The 19,622-nt window shown below is 37.9% G+C and overlaps 3 protein-coding genes across 5 annotated transcripts; 1 reads left to right on the top strand and 2 right to left on the bottom strand.

The window, feature by feature from the left end:
- Positions 1 to 716: 716 nt before the first annotated feature.
- Positions 717 to 6,210, top strand: BIM1 (basic helix-loop-helix (bHLH) DNA-binding superfamily protein). Of its 3 annotated transcripts, none has more exons than XM_086257504.1 (12): positions 717 to 1,088; positions 1,381 to 1,790; positions 1,907 to 1,984; positions 3,017 to 3,418; positions 3,583 to 3,652; positions 3,761 to 3,915; positions 4,042 to 4,150; positions 4,280 to 4,349; positions 4,442 to 4,537; positions 4,681 to 5,198; positions 5,377 to 5,506; positions 5,678 to 6,210. In XM_086257504.1, exons 2-12 carry the CDS (start codon positions 1,754 to 1,756, stop codon positions 5,780 to 5,782), a joined length of 1,770 nt encoding a protein of 589 aa, XP_086113630.1. In that variant the 5' UTR covers positions 717 to 1,088; positions 1,381 to 1,753; the 3' UTR covers positions 5,783 to 6,210. The 3 variants fall into 3 exon arrangements, with proteins under 3 accessions (XP_086113630.1, XP_086113631.1, XP_086113632.1); XM_086257505.1 differs by having other exon boundaries at positions 719 to 1,088; positions 4,735 to 5,198; XM_086257506.1 differs by having other exon boundaries at positions 719 to 1,088; positions 1,896 to 1,984.
- Positions 6,211 to 8,449: 2,239 nt separating this feature from the next.
- Positions 8,450 to 12,712, bottom strand: LOC147275101 (rhamnogalacturonan I rhamnosyltransferase 1-like). Its single transcript, XM_086257468.1, has 8 exons — positions 11,811 to 12,712; positions 11,107 to 11,174; positions 10,886 to 10,974; positions 10,577 to 10,742; positions 10,092 to 10,381; positions 9,789 to 9,993; positions 9,532 to 9,689; positions 8,450 to 9,332 (listed from the first exon to the last, which is right to left on the bottom strand). The coding sequence occupies exons 1-8, from the start codon at positions 12,124 to 12,126 to the stop codon at positions 9,083 to 9,085; spliced, it is 1,542 nt and encodes a 513-aa protein (XP_086113594.1). The 5' UTR covers positions 12,127 to 12,712; the 3' UTR covers positions 8,450 to 9,082.
- Positions 12,713 to 15,238: 2,526 nt separating this feature from the next.
- On the bottom strand, positions 15,239 to 19,348 carry LOC147275100 (uncharacterized). The gene has a single exon (XM_086228385.1). The coding sequence runs from the start codon at positions 19,346 to 19,348 to the stop codon at positions 15,239 to 15,241; it is 4,110 nt and encodes a 1,369-aa protein (XP_086084511.1).
- Between the last annotated feature and the right edge of the window lie 274 nt (positions 19,349 to 19,622).

Here is a 19,622-nt window from a genome sequence, read left to right as displayed (position 1 = left end):
TTCTCCTGGCTAAAGGTACTAATTTATGAATCAAGACATCTTCATTAATTAAAAAAAAAAAACACTCTTTATTATTATTATTATTATTATTTTTTTTTAAGAATGGAGTAATTTTCTTTTATTCTTGTAATTTGAGTGGTGTAATTTTCGAAAAATTATAAAGTATAACCGATATATCATTATGTGGTATAACCAATTTAACGTGTAATGGTATTATTGAACGATGTGTTTATATTAATATAATATAATATTAATAATAATAATATTTCCTCATGTTATAACAAATAAACTGATCATATTACGTGTCAATATATTAATTATACAGAATAATTTCTTCTAATTTTTCATCGTATGAGACAAACAAACACAAACACAAACCAAGTAAAGAAAGCTATTACTCGGGATTGCCAAATCATAAAAAGAATAAATAAAAATCGGGATTGCCGAAAACATAAAAAAATGGGGCAAAAGTAAAATAATTGAGTTCCGTGAAGCATATATAATGCCTTACCCAGTTGGACTAAACGGCGACGCATAGCATAAAAACAAAAACCCTCCGTCCAACACTTGACGCCGTCAACGATGCCGCAACGTCGTTATATTGGACGCCGGTTTCACCTAACGGAAAACAGCCAAAACAAATATATATAAAAAATAAAAAATAAATACAGAAAGCAAGCAAATGGAAACTGTATAAAAGATCTTCAGCCAAAGAAGTCACACACAAACCCACAAAGAAAGAGAAGAAAGAGAGTGAGTGGGTCTGACCTCTACAAGCCCAGACTATCGGCGCTGTTGGCTATCAGAACAATTTAAAAAGAAGAGAGAGAGAGAGGCTGAGGAGAATTTTTGAAAAGCTGAAATTCATGCTCGAATTTTAGAAGCAGAATTTTTTTGTTTGTTTGTTCGTGCATTTCTTCGATCTTTACCGGACATACCAACCGTCTTTTGAAGCTCTGAAGCCTCTGATAAATTCGGAGCACTTTCTGCAGTGCGTATAGTGCGGAATTCAATTGTAGCTTGCGCTCCTGAAGCACTTGGGAGCAGAAGCTTCTCGTGAATTGCTGTAATTCAAATCACACAAAAAGGTATGCATATTTTTCTTTGGTGAATTAAAAATTTTTGAACTTGTTTATGGATCTTATTCGGTTTGTGAGTTTGCAGCTATTGCTTTTGTGAAAATTAGCTAGGTTGCTGATGACTCTGAATTATGTGTATAATGGAGTCTCGAATCTGCTTGATATGCTGAATTTTAAATATCGTCTTTGTTATTTTTCTTTTCCGGTCCTAATTCAATGGTAGATTTGTCGAATTCTGTGATTTTACGTCGTGGTTGATGCACTGACGAAGAGTGAAAATTTGGTGTCAAAAAATATGCAGGTAATTAAGCAATTGCTCCGGCGGAAAAGGTTTTCTCTTTCTCGAGAAGCAGTCAGAGAATTGTTTAATTTCGTTTCGAGTCTTGTCTCTTGTGACGGCTTTAGCAGAGCTTGTGATTTTGGTCTCTTCCGAAAGCGAATTTGCCTTCGATCTTCTGGTGGAGGCATTAAAATTTTCCAAACGGATCTGGGAATTAAACACGTTCTCGAAAAAATATTTGAGCTTCGCCTCGAACTTTAATAATTTCGAAAAAGAATTTCAACTGTAATCCGAGAATTCACTGAATTTAGGTGATTTTTGATTATTCAAATACCATCAAAATTACGAAGAGAATTTTCCGCGCAAAAATAATATCTGTCGAACCGGCCTGTGGATGGAGCTTCCTCAACCCCGTCCGTTTGGTACGGAAGGTATTCATTTTTCGAAAACAGATTTGATTTTTTATTTTGCGTTTCTGTTTTTTTTTTATATTCAGAAAATCGAATGTGTTTTGTTTCTTAACCTTGATTTCAAAGTTTTTCTACAGGAAGAAAACCAACGCATGACTTTCTGTCACTGTACAGTCATTCAACTGCCCAACAAGATCCAAGACCATCTTCTCAAGGTATATTTCCTTTTTCTCTTTAATTTTTTTTTCCCCCTTGAATTTTAAATATATAATTTTTGCGTTTAAAATCCCAAAATAAACTATTTGCTGCTTAATCTATGATGGAATTAATTGTGAGAGAAATATATATCTTTTTGGTGGTTTAATTAGACAAATACTTGTCACGATTATGCATGCACGTGACCGCAATTGAATCATATGGATGTGGCCATCTGGGCCATGAATTCGTAGGCCAGCCTTAAATAGGCTGCCCAATATGAAAAAAAGAAAGGAAGGGCTAGCAGTTATACCTATACCAATGAGCACCATTCGATTCGATTGGCATGAGACATTGAGATGGCGGGGCCTGGGATGGGTACGTGGGACCCATCCACACCACCAATGGGAGTTAGACATGATTTGACATATCACACGTACAGCACGCGCTATACAGGTGCATGGTATTGTGGGCTGTGAAGTGATAGCATCATCTTTTATTTTTTTTAATATTTTAAAAACAAATTTGTTATAGCCTGTAGGACAAAATTAAGATGATGCTTTGTCATATTAATTTTTTGTTTTGGGTAATTAACATATTCATAAAAAATTTTGGTTTTCAACTTAGAACTTTCAAATCTTGGATCTGATAAAAGAGAGTGAAAGATTGGATCAATGAGAATTGAATCTTCCAGATTTGAGGGAGCTTGTGAATATTTTCACTTTGAAAAAAAAAAAAAAGTTCAGTTTGTTATATTTCTTATGTTCATAACGTACTATTAATTTTTGGTTTGTTGATCCATTGACATGCCATATATAAGACCATGGCTACTTCCCAGTACATTCCTTCCATGCATGTCTTAGAACTCTTTAAGTCTTAATCCAACTCCAATTGTGAGTGATATTTTCATAACAACAAAGGTACAAAGCTTGTTGATAGCTTTGCACAATGTTAAATTTCCTTTAATTTTGTGGGTTCATAATTTACCAACTATTAATTATGTATGTTTAAATCTATGGATGAGGGCTAAATCTTAATTTTGTGATGATCAGGAGGTTACCTTGAAACTCATGATTTCCTACAACCACTTGAACGAATGGGAAAGACCCGTGCCAAGGAAGAAATGAGCTCAGATATGATATCAACGGCTGAAAAACCAGCAGCGGCGGCGGCGCAGGCAAATTCTGTGGAGCACATTCTTCCGGGTGGGATTGGGACTTACAGTATAAGCCACATATCGTATTTCAATCAAAGGGTTCCAAAACCAGAGGGGGGAGCGGTGGTGCCATTAACAGTGGCTGCTCAAACAAGTAGCACTACTGATAGAAATGACGATAACTCAAACTGCACCTCTTTCACCGGAACTGGATTCACTCTCTGGGAAGAATCTGCAGCCAAAAAGGGAAAGACAGGGAAGGAGAATGTCGGAGAAAGACCCGCTACTACCGTAAGCGGTAATTAATTAATTTCTATTTTTTCAATGTCCATCTTCATCTTGATCGTTCATGCGCGCATGACCATCAATCACTAGTATAGTAGACAACTTCATTCATTCATTCATGCATGTGGAAATGAAATGGAGCTCATAGCGGCTACGTACTCTACGTGGGTTTTACAGGCCAGTGGACGTCGTCAGAGCGGCCTTCACAGTCATCTTCAAACAACCACCGCAACTGCTTCAGCTCTCAGTCAGTCACTATCTATCTCCACTCTATTGTTACTTATCCATAGTACTAATTAATTCGATTATAGATGTACGTAGTTTTTTATAATCTGCTTGTTGGAATTTTCAACAGGTCATCTGGGCAAAAGAACATGAGCTTCATGGAGATGATGAAGTCGGCCGCCAAGGGTAGTACCCAGGAAGACGAACTTGACGATGAAGAAGAGTTTGTTCTCAAAAAGGAGACCTCTACTACTACCACCACCACTGCCACCACTCCCTATAAGGGTACGTCTCATTGTTAGCACTAAGTTCATTATAAATAAAATTCTTTAGCATTTTCAATATGGGTTTAATTTTCTGCGATCACCCTGATCATGATTTTTGAATCATTGAGTGTTTTTTAATTTACAGGAGATTTGAGGGTACAAGTTGATGTTAAGAGCTCTGATCAGAAGGCTAACACGCCACGATCCAAACATTCTGCCACAGAGCAGCGAAGAAGGAGCAAAATAAATGATAGGCAAGTACTATATATGTTCCTCCCTCACAAATATAATTTTTTTAGTGTTGTATGTGCTAATTATAATGAATTATAACAATTGAAAACGTTATCATATATAGTGATTGACCCTTAAAGTTACTATTGCAGATTTCAAATGTTGAGAGAGCTCATTCCCCATAGTGATCAAAAGAGAGATAAGGCGTCATTTTTGTTAGAGGTACATACACTTCTTAATATAAATAATTTGTTCCTTCATTCCAAATTGTTGACTGACTGGAATTTCATTCTTATTATTTTTTTGGTTCCCAGGTTATCGAATACATTCAGTTTTTACAGGAAAAAGTAACCAAGTATGAGGGTCCATACCAAGGATGGAACCATGATCCAGCAAAATTGATGCCTTGGGTAAATCCTTTTTACTTGACTTTACAAACCATTGTCTCTCTTGGGAGAAGTCAGGTCTTTAACGTTTGTAGCATGTATGCTTTGGATATTTACTTGCATATTTATACACACAAGAAACTTAATTATGTATCTGTATATATTAGGAAGGTATACCACCACCTAATAATAGTAGTCTATCGCCCCTTTGCTTGAAACAGAGAAACAATCACAAGCTTAGGGACAGTTTCTGTGATCAATCTCGAGGCATGAATGGTGGGTCTGGTCCTGCGTTAGTGTTTGCTGCAAAGTTAGATGAGAAAAATACTTCTGCCTCTCCGACAATTCCCGGAAGTGCTCAGAACCCGGTAGAATCTGACACGAGTACTGAAACCACCTTCAAAGCAATGGATCACCACCATGGAATAACAAACAAGGCAATGCCCTTTCCTTTGTCAATGCAACCGAGCTTCTTCAATCCTGTCAGGAGTGGTGGTGCATTACCTCAATTTCCACCTAGATTGCCATCTGATGCAGAGAACACATCAATATCTCAGCCTCAATCCATGTTATGCCAGACAAAGTCATGCACTACTGATGGTGCTGTCACTAGGGATAAGCTCAAAGAACAGGAGCTGACGATTGAGGGAGGTAGAATAAACATCTCAACTGCGTACTCTCAAGGGTGAGTTTTCTTGTGGTCTAATTTACATATTTACTTGGGTCTTTAATTACATGTTTCTTTCAAGCTTAGTCAATACAATTACAACCCTTTTATGATCACAGCATAGTTGAGAGCTCTATTTTGAAAATGCATGTAGATTTATGAGTCAATAACATAAACGGATATTGGGATTGGACAGGTTGTTAAATACTCTGACACAAGCCCTGCAGAATTCTGGTGTGGATTTGTCACAGGCCAGCATCTCAGTGCAAATCGAGCTTGGGAAGCATTCAAATAATAGAACTGCTATACCAAAATCCATTGTCAAGGTACGTATCATGTTGGTTCATATCTCTGTTATGTCATGCCCTTCTTAATTGCTTCCATTCCATATATGGGATGGGGGAGGACTATTTAATTTGAATTTTGTAGCATGCACATACTGAATTTCCATTTTGTACAAACACACCTAATTAAACTTGTCCTTCATTTTGGTGTAGGACAATGAGATTCCCTCTGGCAATCAAGGAAAAAAACTCTCCAGAGTTGCAAGTGGTGAAAACTCTGAACAATCCCAAAAGAAGCTCAAGACAGGCAGAAACTAATATGACAAGTACTCTATTATATTAATATTCTTATTTTTTAATAATTTATAATTATTTCATTTTTTTGGAACCCCCTTAATTTCATGTATAAGGGGGATTATTATTCATGTCTTCTGCTGGTTTAATTATAACCTACCCAGTCGAGACTGAGATTGATTGTACATGTAGTGTCTTGCAGTTAGTTTGCTCGTTGGGATCCATAGATTTTCCCATTAACGAAATATTTCTATTATTTTGTTATCATCATTATTATTGAGGCTTCCATTGTAACCTTGAGAATGAGAAGCTGCTCTTTTACAGTCAAGGCTTCCCTTCCTCGTGTAAAGCTTTCTTGCACTAGTGTTGTTCTCATTCACAACATGACTTAATTTGTTGGGTGTAATATTTAAATGTGAGCTCATTCTCTGAATTCAGAGCTTCAAGTTTAATTTTTTATCTCATTAATTTCCTATTTCATTATTTTTTGTCTCACTTGCCACTATGCACAAATATGGCACAATTGGATTGAAAAATGTGTTGGGCCAACCCTATGGGAGCAGTGCCTGGCTTGGGCTCTTATGCCTGAACATGGATATTGTCATAGGATTGGACTATTGAGCCCCATCCAATCTGACTTTTTTTCAAAAAAAGAAGAAGAAAAAGAAATTAAATGATTGAAATTGAACCCAAGTAAAACAATATTGTAAACTGAATTATAACACTAATTCACTAAACATATTGTAAGTTGTTTAATAAGTAAAATCGTTGGATCAGGTGTTGAAGCATTGGATCGGGTGAATGAGAACTTATCTCCAGTTCAATTACCTAAGAGCATCGTAATCTTAAAACCATTGACCAAAAACGAAAAAGAAAAAGAGTTGAATTTGCAAAATTATAAGTAAGAAAGCTTTGAATAATGAAAGAAATGCTCAGTTGACCAATATATATGGTTAAGACTGTCCTGTTTGGTAATAAATATTCTTTATTATAGACTTAAAATTCAAGCAAAGGTGTCACTGTTCTTCGTTCAAACAAGCAATTTTCATATTTAATCTATAGTTTGCTGAGTTTCCTTTGGTTTTATACTATATTATCCTACGCTATGAATTTAATTATAAAATCACGAATCTGCATTAATAAAACATATTTTTTTTCTGATTGGGACGCAGTGATAAAGCAACGTAAACTGCATCAATTATTTGAATAATGGGTTTCATTTATTACACCTACGTTAGTATTTAGTACTTGTGTTTGGGTGGGGGGTTGGTAATGACTAATGACTAATGAGTTTAACACTTACAAAACCTTAGTTTAATGCTAAAGACTTGGAGCTCTTGGATCATTCAAAATTAGAAGAGGAAATGACTGTCAGCAATCGGACAAAGAGTAATAATATATTATAGGACGAAAAAGCACATACATCTTCATTATCAACTACTCTTATATATTCTCGATACAAGACAGAAAATAGTAACGTTTATAACAAGGAAATTAAGTCACTTTTTGTGTTTAACAAGGCATTGTCGTTTAGCAGATAATCAAGGCAATTTTTGGTTGTTCAGTCTTCAGCCAAATTCCCCACCCGGTTATCTATAAAAAAAACAACTTTATCGTTAGTAATTGAGAAAAAAAGAATTATAGCAGTGATCTTTGAATTTTATTTCGAGTATTATTTTAGTCTATAAATTATTTTTTTGAATTATATAGTCCATGAATTTTTTCATGTGTGTCACTTTAGTCCATTTCAACAATTCCATCTATATTTTTGGTCAATTTTTATCACGTGTATCACGTTAAAGAAAAAAAGAGTAAGTGAGTTATTATTTTTATCTTTCAAACGAGGTTCACATACTTGACATGTTACTGAAATTGATAAAAAATAAATTTTTTTTTAAAGTTGAAGTTGATGAAATAGGCTTAAGTGATACATGAGTGAAAATTCGAAAAGTATAGAATTAAAAAAACAAGTTTATAAACTAAAGTAATATTAAAGGTAAATTTGGAGGACCATTATTGTAATTTGCTCATTGTGAAAATGTCTGAAATAGTGAAATCAATATTATTGCTATCAGCCAAAAGAAAGAAAGAAAAAAAAAACTTTAATTATCAGTTCACGAGTTCCGGGTACAAAAAATAGCGGTGTACAGGCTCATGATCATCACATGTTTTGCACTATAGAGAAATGAATGATACCAAATATTTCTCGGTGAAGAAAGCATAGCATAAACATAACATAACATAAAAGATGCAGCAACTGTTTCAGTATGCCAGCTAATGAAGTCAAGGCCCACATGCAATCATTCCATACTCACACACACTTTCCATTCACATGAACCAAATCTTTGTATATAACATTCCAAATCTTTTTTTCTCTTCTTATTTTTTGCTTAAATTTGAAATCCAATATGATAATCTAATTTGACACAAATTGGACGTCAAATATGGGAGTTTAACATATGATAATGCCATAAGGGCAATGATACAATATAACTCACAGCATTAAACCCCCAAAGACAGCTAAAATTAAGCAGATCCCACCAAATCCATAGAACTCAACCACCATATCATGTTTGGCTGGCTTGTTTACTTGAGTTGTCATTATCACATGAGATTTTATCAAATCACCTTCACTTGTACAACTATTCAGAAATAAACCAACTGATGATCTATTAGACAACTTTGATGACTAAAAAAACCTCAGAACTCCAAGTGAAGTAAACACTCTTCTTGGGACATATAAATTAATGGAGTAATTTGCAAAAATACATAATCATTGCTCCCAGTTCATTCTCTCTGAATTAGACCCACATTACAAACGGGAAGGAGGCAAAGATCTGTGCAAAAAGAAAAAATTGTGGTAGTATATGCCAGAGAATCACAATAGTGACAATACCATAGGTTGTAATCTAAAGGAAACATAAAAAAAATTACAAAAAACAAAAAAACGTAAGGAATAGGGGTTGACCTTTGATGATCTGGCAGTTCCAGTAAACCAAAACCTATATTTTTCCATTCCCCCACATACAATGCAGTTTAATTGGTTCTCACCCCTGAATGGCAGGGTAGCTTCTATACATGATTTTGGATGGATTATTTGGCTTATATAAAAGATAAAAGATGATGTCCTCCAGCTGATACCACAGTAGATCCTCCCGGGCTTTCTTCAAGTTCACTTCCCCACAGAATCTTCAGTGTCCGTCTCTTCAGAACAAAATCCTTCGTTATCACTATAACTCTGTAGAGAACTTTCTCAGAGATCTGTAGAAAAATAGCCAACACTGTAGAACATTGATGAATGTCACAATCTTCTAACATTATATATCACGTACTACTCAACTGCTCCTCATCTGACAGTTGGAAACACTCTTCCGGGTTGGCATAGAAATAGTCCTCCTCCTTAGGTCGGTCTTGGATCATCAACCTTTTAGTTGGGTTCCCCATGCGATCTGCATGAGATTCCTTTACTGCAGCTGAAAATTCATCCCAATTTAAAGATCCGCTAGTGTATTGGTCCATCAAATCAACAAGAAGCCTTCTGTCCAGTAGAATTGTCTTCTTGAACCCAAGAAATCTGAAGAATCATGAACACACATTATTGTATCATTTTAGATAAGAGGAAGACAAGTATTACAGCAGGAAACTAACATAAGAGGAAGGAAATCCGAGAACAGATAACAGTCATGTGGAAAAACATCTATTAGATTCATTACACAATTACCATATAACTTCTAATATAAACAAATGAGAACTAAATTGTTTGTGGAAACTACCTGCGATGGCCTTCAACAACTTTAGCCATGTTTCCATCATATGTGGGAACAAAAATATCACTCTCCAATGAGACAAGATAATCCAATGCTGCCATTTGGGATGAGTGGTTTTGAAAGAACCTAAGGTCTGACGGTTCCAACAGTGTCTCCTTTCTAACCTGTTTGAACAAATCCAAAGGCAACCTTGTAAAAACGGAAAACAAAAAGTAACTAAATACCAAAATACACGAAGGTGGCTTCAGCTTTCATCTACTCACCAATTTCGGATAAGCCTTTGCAAGACTTGCCATTCTCCTCTCTACACCGTAGATTTCACCAGCTGCAATATAAATCTGGATATTGGGATCAATGTCAAGTGCACTCAGTGTAAGTGCAGTTTCTTCAGGTGTCAAAGGACACAAACCATCTTTCCTTTTCAGGTCAGAATTTATTATTTTCTCTTTCCACCAGGGATAAGCATATCTGAAAAAAGAAAAAGAAAAAAAAAGAAAGGAAAACCGTAAGACAGTAAAATTAATTTTTGACTGCATGGTACCCATTGATAGTCAAGTATAGGTTACCTCATTCTTGTCAATTCTTCCACCTCCTCATTATTGCAACCTTGAGTACAGCCAGAAAATGCCAACATGTCCATTTCATATCTAAGATGAAGTACTAGGAATGGACCATTTTGCCTTAGAAGCTTGATAACCCTTTTACCCAACTCCTCTATCTGAGAAGTGAATCTCAGAGCACTAAAATTTACTCGGCATCGAAGTTTCTGAATCTCCAAAGGTTGTCCATTATTGGCAAGTCGGGCATCAGTTCTATTTAGATGTACAACTTTGTATTTTTGTATCAGAGGAAGAATCTGTATGAGGCATAAGAATAACATATATTAATTTGAGATTAGGATAAATTGAGCAGGTATGACAATGCAAGTCTTTAGCTTTGAGAATATCAGAAATTCAAGCAAATATGATGAGGTTTATGAATGTTTAAGAGTTGCAACATAGAAAATTTCTTGCCCAGCTATAGAGTTGGGAAAACAACGAAAATAACTGACCTGATTATGATAATAAGATATGTCAGACCAACTAACTGGTGGCATGGTATAAATCATCCCTAATTCCACTCTCCTCTTGACCCTGGGAGGCAACTCTTTCAATATGCGAACCTCATCTCTCAAGGAAGTGATGAAATGATCCACATCAAATATGTCTTGGAACTCACTGCCATATCAAGTAACACATAATCACTGACTGGTAAGAAATATATACTGGTGTCAATATTAAGTGGAAGAAAATTGACCATCCTTTTACAATTAAACAACCCAAGTAACTTGAAAACTGTGGAGAAAAATAAATTGGCATACCTGGGATCAGCCCAGAAGGAGGTTTTATCGAGTTCAGGGACTATGAGTGTGACGTTCAAATATCTTGCAATTGCAACCATGTCGCATATCTGTACACATGACCACCAAGAAAGAAAAATGAAACTGGTAACCAGCTGCATGCACTGAGGAGATGTAAAGTAGTTTGATCACCAAGGATGAAGTCATGCCAACAGACACAGCAAACAATTGTAACCACTCACCGCTGATCTCATTTGATTGAGTCCCCCATTGCATGAAACCATCAGGTAACCATTGTTCTTATAAACCCCTAATGGCAACAAAACAATTCAGATTCAATGCCAATTAAACCAAAAAAAAAAAAAAAAAGACCAACTGAGAGATAGGACCAGCATGAAGAAGGTAGAAAAACACCGTCTATTTCATAGGGATTGAATTTTCTAAAACTATGGCAAGCCAGACAGTAAACTTCATGATTTGTCATATCATACAAAGGGAAAATCTAGAATTCTATATCAGTTATTTTGAAACTAGCGTCGGCTTGTAATATCAAAGAACCACCTGTATGCATCAGTTATCTTGAAACTAGCTGCATTCTTAATTACAAGTCTAGTACTAGTACTTCTGGCACAGGAATAGGATTCGTTTGAAGCCGGGCAGCAGCAGAGCCATTAATTTCAATGGAACACTAATATTTTGTTATGTAATAGTTTGCATCACACACACACACAAAGACACTCAAGTGAGAAAATAGATTGGTTTCAGGAAACCTGAAAACACAGACCAAGCAATTAAGCAAGGTCCCAGTAGAACCCACCAACACAATTAGCATCCAAAAGCAACCAAACTATTCTTGGAGTAACATAATTACAAAAAACCCACATCGAAATTACTTAGAAATGGCCTGAATTTCCTGAAAAACAAAGAAAAGAAAAGAAAAACTCACTCTTGGGCGGAAGAGCTCTTGCCGGGAGGGAAGGCAGCTTGTCTTGTAAAACGGAAGAGGCGGCAGCAGACTCCTGAGAGAAACAAGAAGGCCAGCCTTTCAAAACCCTCGGCCCCCACATATCCCCCAAAGCCGTTAATTGTACGATACACGTCCACAACAAAACCGACGTCGTTGCGCGTATCATCCAAAGCTTCATTTTCGACCTCGAAGACGACGACGTGACCATCGAACTCTTTAACTTGTCTCCGCCACCTCCTCCTAACATCTTGAACCCCATCAGTCCTTTTCTCTCCTTCTTCTCTAACTTGCACATCAATCTCTCTCTCTCTCTCTCTCTACAATACCAAGCACTCCACGAAACGGTTCGTTTTGACCAATGCCGGATCCAAAATAATGGCTTTCTTTTTTTTTGAGCTCTGCTATATATAGAAACTAGCAAAGATCGACAATTGAAACCAAAAGCAGAGCCAGATACTTACCACATTTTATCACAAAGTTGTCAAAGATTTCCTCCCAAAGATTCCTTCCAAAAATTTCACCAAGAACCCTAATCAATTTCCTCTGCTCACTGCCCAACAGTGAAAGCTCCGATCTTTGGCGCACTACACTCCAATCCCAGAGCCGGACCAATTAAAACCGAAATGCGAGGCGGAATCCGGTCCCAGATCCGACGAATTCTCCGGCGAGATCAGTCGCCGGAGTGTCTGGCCGTGGACGGCCGGCGATTACAGAAAACAGCTACGATGAAAAGCGAGAAATGGAGTGAGAGAAAGAAGAGAGAGAGAGAGAGAGGAGTGGTGTCATGGTGCGTGCGATGATTGTGAAGAAGAAGCAAAGAACGCGTGGTGGGGTGTGCGTGACGTGCACCGACGATCGAGTAGTGGGCTGAGTCTGAGTATTTGTGTGTGAGTGTGTGGACTTAAAAGTGAAGCCCAACCAATAAATGCCAGCCAGCTATATACAGATACGGCCGGCCCCGCAGGAATTATGTTTTTCACACGTGTCGCCCATCCTGCCCTCCGTTCTTGAGATATCGAGAACGGATCATGCGATCTCTATCCGAAGGCGGTTTCGGAATCGCCGTTTCGCTCCCAGGCATTAATTCTCTTGTCGAGACGCCGACAATATATCGCGATATTTACTTCCTCTTGTTTCGCCGCTGCTACACCTGGAATTCATAACATGGGCTTTAACTATCTAAGTCTATGATTAGGGGATCTAATCACGAGGCTAAATTGTACATTCTTGCTTAGTCCTAACAATGGCTTGGGATCACAACCCAAAACGTCGCGTTTTGAAAGGGACGGTATTTTGGCGATATGTACAGTGACAAGTGGCCGTCCTTGGACTGGCCGTAAAGCTCCGTTCCAGTGTCGGTTGGGCCGTCTAAACGGCACCTAAGGGGCGTCCCTGTCAGAAGCGTCATCCGATTGTACGAAAGATCCTGAGGCGGTATGTCAGCACACGTGTCGCAATCAGACGCCATCACGGTGAGTTGTGGGTCACTTTTTGAATCCGAGTGGGACGGACTGTAAGTACACTGTCCAGTCTGCACAAGAGAGAGGCATTGCACGACATGGTTGATTGAAGAAGATCAAGTTCATATTATTTCATACCCTTTTAAGTTCACATTGTAATTCTTGTATTAGTGTATTACATTCCGTTTCTATAAGAAGGAAAATAAAAAAGGGGAGGCTAGCAAATAAAAAAATAATGAATTGATGAAATTGGGAAGTTCAATCTATTGCATTCCAGAAATAACCAATCCCTATATTTTCTTTAAGCCATAAAATTATGAATGTTGCACAAAATAATTGGAATAGGATAGGTCATAGGTTGGCTAGGTAGGTGGTGGGTTAAATTTCCATGTCCATGTTTAATTAGAAAAAGTTATATTGTAAATCCATTCATCATACTGATAATGCATGTATATTTAGCACTTGGATTACAGAGGTTGACATCTTTGAGTTTTGCACCAGTTTGGAAAAAAGTGTCTGGAAATCTCAGTTGAGTAGTAGCCAGTAGGTGAAATGAGTCGTGCGCACAATTTCATACTCCAATTGCAGCATCAACGTGTTTTGTGCATGCCACGTCAGGTGTTTTATGCTTACAACAACTTACACGCGACAAGTCAACTGCCAAAACTATCAAACCAAGCTAGAGTTTCGAGTTTAATTACTTTGCCCCTCCTGGTAATGGAGCATGGCAACCCATCACATATATATTGACATCGACATCTTCTATTCTTCTTAAGTTCCTACAATTAAATAATGTCATTCAAAGATTTTAATTAATTTTTCGAATATCGGTGAAGATTCAAAATTAATTAGGAAGATTGAGTTTATAATTCGTCTTAATTAACTTACACTTTTACTATTATAATAGTATAACACTAGTGTGAGTTATTAATGTATAATAAGTAAAACGTGACCTCATCATTATTTAATTTCTGATCTCGTACTTTCATTTTTTCTTAATCTTCTTTTCCTTTCATTTGTTCTTAATCTTCAAACAATTCACTATGAACCATAATTATATAATTTTAGGATTTATTCTCCATTCATGAAAATGGATTATTGCCAATAATTAACATATGCCTCTAATGAGTTACCTTCCAAGTACCAAGTATATGGACCAAGTAATGGGTTGAGGTCCTGATCAGGAAGCTTCTTGTTTAGTCAGTACTCTAAAAACAAGCTAATTTCTTGGTCTGTAGCATCTCTACTTATGTGCATGCACATGGGTGGTACGTCAATTCGAAGTTACTTTTCAATTAATTTTCATGCCCAATAATGCACCTAATTACGTACTCATTTGCAAAATGACAGTGATCCATCAAACCCAATGCTTATTTGCTTCAAATTAATACAGACAACTATGGAAAAAATCATGAGAAAATGAACATGAACATGGACATGCCTGCACATATTCACAAACTAGTTAAGGAATGAGATTAGCTTTAACTATTGGAGGCTGAATTATATGCATGCATGCATTGTTGGTTGGGATTTTAATTGTTGGGGTCATGGACATACTCCATTATTTCATGTTGACTTAATTTAGACGCACTCTAATTCTTGTCACCTCATGTAAAGAAATAATAGAATTATAGAAAGGCATGCATTAACTAGCAACCATAAAATTACAAACAAGTTAATTAAGAGACAGATAGGAGCTGGAAATTAATTAATTGAGGTTTAATTTTGTCAACTTAATTAATTAATTTTGTAATATTATTGCAGCTAGCTAAGCAGTTGCTACTTCATGCCTAACTAGCAGTCTCGATCTGTTCTGAAGTTTTCTAATTAAGATCATAAGATTAATACATTTCTATAAATTGCTTCTGTTAAGCTGTGACGCACCTGTTGAGTACCTCTTTTTTTTTTTTTGGTTAACTGGGGGGTCAAAGACCCCAAACAACAAAACTAAACATTAACCAAACGAGGTTTACAGACACCCAAAAAATCTTCAAAGAGGCAAGTAGAACATTCCAAGGGAGGCTGGGAAAATTCCACAACGCCAAGATCAAGACCATGGCCCAGCTGAGCCAATTTATCAGCAGTGCAGTTCTTCTCTCTAAAAATATGAGAGATCTTGCAGACCCAATCTCTTTTCAGTAAGCAGTGACAAGCATCCACCAAAGTAGCCAAGGGATGATGAATAGTAGAAGCCTGTAGAACAAGGTTGACAGCACAACTAGAATCCATCTCCACAAGCAGCAGTCTAACCCCTTTATCCCAGGCCAGGCATAAACCATGATAGAGGCCCCAAAGCTCAGCAGTGAGCACCTCACCCCTTCCAAGATTCCCAGCAAATCCAGCAAGCCACTGACCATTAGAGTCTCTAAGAAGGCCACCTGCACTGATGCAACCATGAGGCTCAATCCTACTACCATCAACATTCAGCTTAACCCAATTCTCAGCAGGAGGAAGCCAAGATAAAGGGATAGAAGTTCTAACTTTCAAGGCTTTACCATGAGACTGGACATTAATCCATTCCTTGACCATGGAGATAATAGTATCACGAGCATTAGTTGGAAAAGAAAAATTAGAATCAAAGAGATCCTTATTACGCCAGTTCCAGAGATACCAACAGCCGTAGCAGAAAATAATATTCCAAGCAAGCCCATCGTGAATAAGATCCTTAGTAGAGAGGTTCAGCATAAGCCAATCCTCAAAACCTATATTAACATCATTAAAAAGATGGTGAGGCATGGATAAGCTCTTCCACACCAATAAAGCTCTCCTACAATGACGAATTAGATGAGCGCAAGATTCAATGGCAGCACCACAATGATGGCAAGCTGGATTAGTAGACATGCCCCTCCTAAACCTTTGCTCATTGACCAAGAGTTTATTCAAGCAAAGAAGCCAAAGGAAGGTCTTAATTTTAGGAGGTAACTGTAAATTCCAAATAAAGGCCCAATGCCAATCTTCAGCGACGTCATCCCTAAAAGCAAGCTTATAAGCAGAACTCACAGAGAAGTTGCCAGTAGGGGAATAATTCCAAATCCATTTGTCCATAGTATTTCCACCAAGATTCACAGGGATAGCATTAACTAACTGAACTAAATCCTCAGGGAGAAGTTGTCTGAGAAGGGAAATATTCCATTTATTACCCACACAAAAATCAGCCACCGTCATGTCAAGCTGCTCATCAGAAAGAGGGCCGATGATATGATCAATGAGACTACCTTGCCCAGACCAATTATCAAACCAAAAGGAAGCAGTCTGACCCTTACCAATTCTAAAGATTAGCCCTTGTTTCAAAAGGGGAAGACTAGCCTGAACACCCTTCCAAATGCTAGAGGAAACAGCCATATTACGATCCTCAAGCACAGCAGCATGATCACCCTCAAGGTATTTATTTTTGAAGATTTCAGCCCAAAGGCCATCAGCATTCTGAAGAAGACGCCAACTCATCTTAGCAAGCAGAGAAAGATTCATAACTCTCATATCTCTAAGCCCTAACCCACCCTTAAACTTAGGGAGACAAGCTTGGCTCCAATTAACTAAGTGCACTTTCCTCTTAGTCACAGTGGAACCCCAAAGAAAACTCTTATTAAGAGAATCAATCTTATCACAAACCGACATAGGAAGCTTGGTGGTTTGCATGGCATAAACTGGAATAGCAGTGGTCACTGATTGAATAAGAAGCGACCTACCAGCAAGAGAAAGCGAATTCACCTTCCAAGCAGCTAGCCGAGATTGAACTTTTTCAACAATATCCTTGTAAGTGTCTTTGGTAGTCCTTGAGTGGAGCAAGGGAACACCTAGGTATTTTCCAAGATTCTGAGTAAGAGGACTTCCACAAACAGAACTGATATTTTTAGCAAGGCCCCTGTGAGTATTAGGGGAGCAGAAGACGTTGGATTTCTCATAACTAATTTGTTGGCCAGAGACTTCACAAAATTGATCCAGGCACTCTTTAACAATAGCAGCCTGACTCAGAGAAGCTTCACAGAAGAGAATGATGTCATCTGCAAAGAATAAATGAGATATGGCAGGACCCGCTCTACAAACCTTAACAGGCCGCCACTTCCCCTGATTAACAGAACTCATGATTAAATGCCCTAGTTTCTCAACGCACAGCACAAACAAATAAGGGGAGAGAGGATCCCCTTGTCTAATCCCTCTCCCAGGCTGAAAACTAGGAGTCAACTCACCATTAACAATAATCTGATAATTAACATTAGTTACACAAGCCATAATCAACTCCAAGAAGCAACCAGAAATACCAACCTCAGACAGAGTCTGTCTAATAAAATTCCATCTAAGCTTGTCATAAGCTTTAGCAAGGTCAATTTTCCAAGCCATCATCCCTTTCTTAGCCTTGGACCGCCGAAAAGAATGAAGGACTTCTTGAGTGATAACAATATTATCAGTAATATGTCTTCCCGGAATAAAACTAACTTGGTTGGGGCTGATCCATTGTTGCATCAAAGGTCTGAGCCGATTAACAATCACTTTAGTTACCACCTTGTACAAAGTGTTACATAAACTGATCGGCCTAAATTGGGAGATCAACTGAGGGCCAGTAATTTTAGGAACCAGGGTAATAAGAGTGTTCCCAAGGCCCTGAGGAAGAATTCCAGAAGAAAAGCACTCAACAACCAATTTTACAATGTCAGCTCCACAAAGATTCCAATACTTTTGGTAAAAGCCAGCTGGGAAACCATCTGGCCCTGGGGCCTTCAAAGCCCCAATAGAATAAAGACTAGTTTTAACTTCTTCATCAGTGACATAAGTAGTTAGCCCCTCAAGCTCCTGCCGAGGGACAGCAGGAAAGAAAAGAGGAAGGTTGACTGGAGCCAAAGTAGTGTAGTCATCTCTAAAAAGATTTTGGAAATGAGAAACTGCAATGTTTTGAACTCCAGCTTTGCCACTAATCCAAGAACCAGTGCCATCAACAAGACCTTCAATACGATTCCTTCTCCTTCTAACAATTGTAGAAAGGTGAAAGAAATGGGTATTCCTGTCACCATCCAGTAACCATTTGACTCGGGATTTCTGCTTCCAGAAAAGAGCCTCCTGATCAAGAATGGCATTATACTCAACTTGAAGGACATTCTCAAGATTAAGGAGAAAAGGAGAAGCATCCCTACATAACGCTCGCTGAATGCCTCCAAGACGAGCTAAAATTCTTTTCTTCTTATGAAATAAATGGCCAAAGACCTCCTTATTCCACCTAATCAAATCCTGAGAAACAGCTGCAGTTTTAGAAAGCACACTAAGAGAAGAAATAGGCCAGACCTCATGAATAAAATCATTAAAATTATCATGAAGCATCCACATGCTCTCAAACCGAAAGGGCTTTCTAGAAGGAGCAGGAATTTGCTCACTATCCAAGCAAATGAGAATTGGACAGTGATCAGAAGAAGTCTTGGGAAGATGCTTGACATAAGCTTCAGGAAAGAGATGCCTCCACTGGCCATTGCAGACAGCCCTATCCAGTCTTTCCCAAATTAATCTCCCTAAATTATCTCTGCCTTTCCAAGTAAACTGAGGGCCAATATAACCCAAATCATGACAATGCCAGTGATAGAACCAGTTTCTAAAACCTCCAGATCTGAAAGTAGAAGAGCCCCCCTTCTTCTCACTGGTGCAAATAATCTCATTAAAATCACCAGCCACGAGCCAAGGGAGAGTGTGATTATCAGCAATAGTGTGAAGGTGTTGCCACAAGAAATCTCTCTTTTTGCTGCAAGGACTAGCATACACAACAGAGAAGAGCCATTTAGACCCACCAGGGCCGGAGAGCGCAACAGTAATACTTTGATCCATACTTGTAACAACATCAACATCCAAAATATTATGAGACCAAAGCAACCAAATTCCCCCAGAGAAACCCTGAGCCTCCACAACTTTAGAATTAGGAAAGCCAAGACCTGCAATAACACTAGCAGCTCTAGTACCACTAATCCTAGGTTCAAGCACAGCCACCATATCAATTCTATGATTAATAACAAGCTCCCTAAGAGAGCTTTTAAAAATAGGCCTTCCAGCCCCTCTGACATTCCAGACCAAAATATTCATTAATGAATCAAAAGAAGAGGGAAAAGGCATAGAGGAATAACCTCATGCAACAGATCGACCAACCTCTCCCTGAGGAGAAGGGTCAACACTCATCAAAACATTACCATTACCAGCATACTGGTCATTTATTTGAGTCTCAGGCACATAAGAGAGCATAGGGTCGTTATGGTCTAAGGTCTGAGCCTCATTGGTTCCACCTTTGAATACAATGTTTGAAGGTTGACGACCAAGAAGAATAGAAGATTGCTCATAATTGGGGCCAGAGTGGACCTCA

The sequence above is a fragment of the Dryas octopetala genome, chromosome 9, assembly GCF_963921425.1.
Source record: "Dryas octopetala chromosome 9, drDryOcto1.1, whole genome shotgun sequence".
NCBI classification, from domain to species: domain Eukaryota; kingdom Viridiplantae; phylum Streptophyta; class Magnoliopsida; order Rosales; family Rosaceae; genus Dryas; species Dryas octopetala.
The sequence above is the reverse complement of the archived record's forward strand: the minus strand, read 5'-3'. Positions and strand labels throughout refer to the sequence as shown.

Excerpts from the sequence above, each read along its gene's own strand:
- BIM1 (XM_086257504.1), top strand. The coding sequence starts at position 1,754 with ATGGAGCTTCCTCAACCCCGTCCGTTTGGTACGGAAG. Across the intron at positions 1,791-1,906 it reads CCGTCCGTTTGGTACGGAAG|GAAGAAAACCAACGCATGAC; the intron begins GTATTCATTTTT and ends GTTTTTCTACAG. Across the intron at positions 5,507-5,677 it reads TACCAAAATCCATTGTCAAG|GACAATGAGATTCCCTCTGG; the intron begins GTACGTATCATG and ends ATTTTGGTGTAG.
- LOC147275101 (XM_086257468.1), bottom strand. The coding sequence starts at position 12,126 with ATGTGCAAGTTAGAGAAGAAGGAGAGAAAAGGACTGATGGGGTTCAAG. Across the intron at positions 10,743-10,885 it reads TCCTTCTGGGCTGATCCCAG|TGAGTTCCAAGACATATTTG; the intron begins GTATGCCAATTT and ends TTGATATGGCAG. Across the intron at positions 9,333-9,531 it reads GTTGTTGAAGGCCATCGCAG|ATTTCTTGGGTTCAAGAAGA; the intron begins GTAGTTTCCACA and ends ATGATTCTTCAG.
- LOC147275100 (XM_086228385.1), bottom strand. The coding sequence starts at position 19,348 with ATGAATATTTTGGTCTGGAATGTCAGAGGGGCTGGAAGGCCTATTTTT.